Source organism: Henckelia pumila, chromosome 4 (genome assembly GCF_033568475.1).
Source record: "Henckelia pumila isolate YLH828 chromosome 4, ASM3356847v2, whole genome shotgun sequence".
Lineage (NCBI taxonomy): Eukaryota > Viridiplantae > Streptophyta > Magnoliopsida > Lamiales > Gesneriaceae > Henckelia > Henckelia pumila.
The window spans coordinates 198,686,533-198,691,026 of NC_133123.1; the positions used below are offsets into that span (position 1 = coordinate 198,686,533).

Sequence of the window (4,494 nt, forward strand, 5' to 3'; positions counted from 1 at the left end):
GTTGAAAAAAACCAGGATTCATACCATCCGGTCCAGGATATTTGTCCTTATGCATTGATTTTAGCGCTGATAGGATCTCTTGTTCCTCATATGGACGAGTAAGCTCTCTGTTTTGGTTTTCATCAATTCGACTAGAAACCTTCGATATAATATAATCATCAATACACCTATCAGTTGAATATAATTCTTGGAAATAAAGTAAAATGAGCTCCTCCATTCCTCTTCCCCAAAAACAAGAGTTCCCTTGATTGTCTTTGAGTTCCATTATTTGATTCTTTCTTTTACGAGATGATGCATAATTGTGAAAAAGTTTGGTATTATCATCACCTTCTTGAAGCCAGAAAATCTTCGCCCTCTGTTTCCAGAAACTTTCCTCCTGCGCCAATAATGACGAAAGCCGACTTTTCATCTCTACCAGTTGTGCATCATTTTCATCATGTCTGTAACGTTTTAAGAAACGTATTTGCTCCCGACAAAAAAGAGATTGCCTTCTTGAATCTGAAATTTATTTTGTTTCCCCACTTATAAAGATGATTTCCACAAGTTTCGATTCTCCTTTGAATATCTCCTTCATCATAAATCATCCATCCTTTTTGTACCATCTCTTTACACTCTGTCTCAATAAGACAAGCATTCTCAAAACGAAAACTTTTCTTTTTATGAGCAACTCGATTATCAATATTCAAGAAAATGGCATTGTGATATGAAGAAACAACCTCCAGATTACTGACTTCAGCCATCAAAAACAAATTCAACCAAATTGGAGTTGCCATCGCTCGATCTAGCCTCTCTTCAACAAAGAAATCTGTACCTCGGCCCCTTTCCCAAGTAAACCAATTTCCTTTCATACCCAGATCCTCCAAACCACTTTCTTCCACCGCTGATCGGAATCCATTAATTAGAGAAGTAGGTTGAAGAAATCTACCTCTCTTTTCTGATTATGATAAGAGATCATTGAAGTCACCAATGCAACACCAAGGTAAAGACGATCGATTAGAAAGCATTCGTAACAAATTCCACGATTGGTTCATTCTCTGACGCTCAGGAAAACCATAGAAGCCTGTCAAACGCCACACTTCCATACCTGGGATAGAAACCTTCACATCGATAAAATTTGGAGAATATGCCAAAAGAGTAGCCATAGATTTTTCTTTCCAAAACAATGCTAAGCCACCGCCATTATTCCGACCTTGAACAAAAAAAAGACCTTCAAAGCCCATCTTTATTTTAAGGGCTTCAACTTTATTACGAGTAGATTTTACTTCCATAAGAAAAACAAAATGAGGCTTCAATTTGGACGTAAAGCCCAATAATTCTTGAACTGTGCATGGGTTGCCCAACCCACGACAGTTCCAGCTTAGGGTGCTCATTGGTTTAGGCGGGCCTGGATTCCAGGGCCCGCCTCTGAAAAGTTTTTTGAGCTGGACTGGTCCAATTCCATTGTTATACATTGAGGCCCAATTGTTGAATGGGATATCTCGATTGTGACTTCGATACAACGTCTTTTAGGATCAGCAATAATAAGCCTTTCTTGATCTTGTGTATTGGGATTAACCACATGGGTTTCTACTATTATCTGACTCTGATCACTCCATTCTCTCTCCTTTTCTCCCATATCTTCAGTGACACCCGTAACATCAACCTGCAAATCCTTGGTCAGAAAATTTTGACCTACTCACTTGGTTGTGGTACCCCTTTGTCCACCGTTCATTCTCATTTGCTTCCAAAGAACCACCGGAATTATCTAGATTTGGGCTAGTTCTTAACCACTTCTCTCCAATACCTACTGGAGTTCTCCTTGATGGTGCTCTGAGCCATACACCATAGAGTTTTTCCCCGATTTATCCAGATAATCGAATAATTTTTCACAAAATTTATCAAAATGTCCTATTACTCCACAAAAAAAGCAGAAAGTTGGGATTTTTTCATACTTGAAGTTTATCCAGCTCCATTCCTCTCCTATTTTCTTTAGTTTCATCCTCCTTTTTATCGGTAGTCGGATATCCATTGACACTCGTATCCTCTTGTAGTCTCTCCATATCCCAGTAAAGTTGTTAGAGTCTGCCTCCACAAATTTTCCAAGGAAGTTACCAACATCTCTTGCCACCCTTTCTGACATATATCCTATAGGCAGATCATAAACTTGAATCCAAAAATCCACTTGGAAGAGAGGAACCTGATGTGGGTTCATACCAAGTTCCAGTGACTTAAATATCAACAGATGCTGATCAAATGTCCAAGGCCCATCATTAATAACCCTGCTCACATCTAATTCATGAAAAAACTGGAATAAATATAAGTTGGGCCCGATCATCTTAATGCAAACTCCTTTTACATGGCGCCAAATTGAAGCCAAAGTATTCTGCATTGCTGTAAAATTGATTTGACGATCCGTTAAAAATCTGCCCACTAGACTCCAGTTGAAATCTTGACCTTCCTTTTTGCCATCCTCTTCTGCTTTTACTGTTATCCCTCCTGATTCTTCTTCCAAGTTAAGACGCTTATATAGATCTTCCACCTCTAGTGATGGTGAGCTCGATGAAGCCATATCAGGAAACGATGAAGCTAACTCTTAGAGATTTTTTAATTAGAAACTTTTGAAACGCCTTTTAAAATTCTCTCTTTTATTTTATTTTTTTTAATATATTCTATAAATTTTAGGTTTAATTTTTTGAAATGTGTGTGTGAAGCACTTTCTTGTTTTTAAAGTTTTTGTGTTGATTAAGAAATGTAGTACCGTTAATTTAAAATTATTATTTAGAGTGATGCTATAGGTATAACAAAATTTGTACATCAAATCTTACAACACATAAAATTCAATCCAAAAATTTAATTTATCAAAATTCCACGATATATTAAATACAAAATCTCATGACAAAATAGCAAAATCTCACGATATTATTGTTGTAAATATCGTTGTACATGATATTTGTTGTACCTCTAGCATTTTTCTATTATTTATATGTTTGTTGGGACATTCTAGGTTTTGATAATTGACAAAACTAAATGAATATCTTGGCTCACCTGATCTCGTCCAACACTCAATATGGAAGATATAGACTGAATGAACTTTCCAACCGAAACCGAAGACATCCGAGCTAAACTGAAAACTCCCGAACTAAACTGCATACGTCAACTGATTTGACTTTGACCTAGAGTCAAACCGAAATTATCAAGTCATCAAGTGGCATCAAGCAATCGAGTAAATGAACTAACACTTGTTTAATTTAAATAAATAAATCAGTCAACATACGACCAGTAGAGTTGAAAGTAATAAATTAGAAAAACACAAATAAATTAAACGAGGAATTCAAATAATAATAATATCAAAAAAAATCCTACACATGATTTTCGCTATCACTATGTTGCCCTCTAGATGAGGGAATCAGTTCATGATGGAATGTAAAATAAAATAAAATATATTATGAAAATATTTCATCCCAATAAAAGTATTAAGAAGAGGAAGAACAAAAATATATGTAGAGGATGTGTCTCCGTTCCCGGATGATATAGACTGAATTAACATTTCATTCGAAACCGAAGACATCCGAGCTAAACTGAAAACTCCCGAACTAAACTGCATATATCAACTGAGTTGAATTTGACCTAGAGTCAAACCAAAATTATCAAGTCATCAAGTGGCATCAAGCAATCGAGCAAATGAACTAACATCATTTGGAAATCTGCAATCATTTCACGAAGCTTAACTGAATAATTTTCTCACGAGGAAAACTGCACAAACGCTAGACTGATCTATCAAAGAATGCACACGACCTAGACTGAATCAATCCTACTTTATGGATAAACTTTTTCGTTCAAGATCAGACGTCACAAATGTAGAAACCACAGTTGATGTCTGAGAAAGTCTGCAGAAAAAACAAGCAAACGACTTAAAATCGAATATGAAAAAGCGGTTGCCTGCCAAGTATAAATACACATTAATGGGGGAACTTGGAGGATACCCGGCTTCATAGAAAAATACTCGTGCATATATTTTTATTATTAGAGGTAAACCGATCACTCTCGATTTACACACACACACTCATTCGATGAACAAAAAGCCTGCTTCAACGTTTACATCAAAGAGCAGAAGAATACACGTAAGCAATCATAATACCAGATCATTATGATCACAATTTTATTAAGTGTGGAGATGTCAAAGAAAGTGTTGTATCTGCGATTTGTCAGTTGAGGTGCTGCAAAACTCGTTGTAACAAGAATCAGTCGAGTGCTGAGTTCTTGAGTCTATAAGTTCTGAGATAGGCAATCGTGTGTAAGTTCTAGTCTTGGAGTGCAATTTTGCAAGTATGTTGCGTTATTTCTTTCCCTCACAAGCGCACGAGGTAAAAATTTTAATAAAGGGTGAATAGAGTTGTAGTAACCCAGATTTTCATTTTAAGATAATAATATGATAATCATGATTAAGAGTTAGTAATTAACCAATTAAAAGGCTTAAATGGGCTTCGGAATACATAATTGGGCTTCCAAAGTTTT

The 4,494-nt window shown here is 36.0% G+C and overlaps 1 protein-coding gene across 1 annotated transcript; it reads right to left on the minus strand.

Moving 5' to 3' along the window:
• Positions 1 to 1,783: 1,783 nt before the first annotated feature.
• Positions 1,784 to 2,548, minus strand: LOC140862575 (uncharacterized protein At4g02000-like). Its single transcript, XM_073265602.1, has one exon. The coding sequence runs from the start codon at positions 2,546 to 2,548 to the stop codon at positions 1,784 to 1,786; it is 765 nt and encodes a 254-aa protein (XP_073121703.1).
• Between the last annotated feature and the right edge of the window lie 1,946 nt (positions 2,549 to 4,494).

Excerpts from the sequence above, each read along its gene's own strand:
- LOC140862575 (XM_073265602.1), bottom strand. The coding sequence starts at position 2,548 with ATGGCTTCATCGAGCTCACCATCACTAGAGGTGGAAGATCTATATAAG.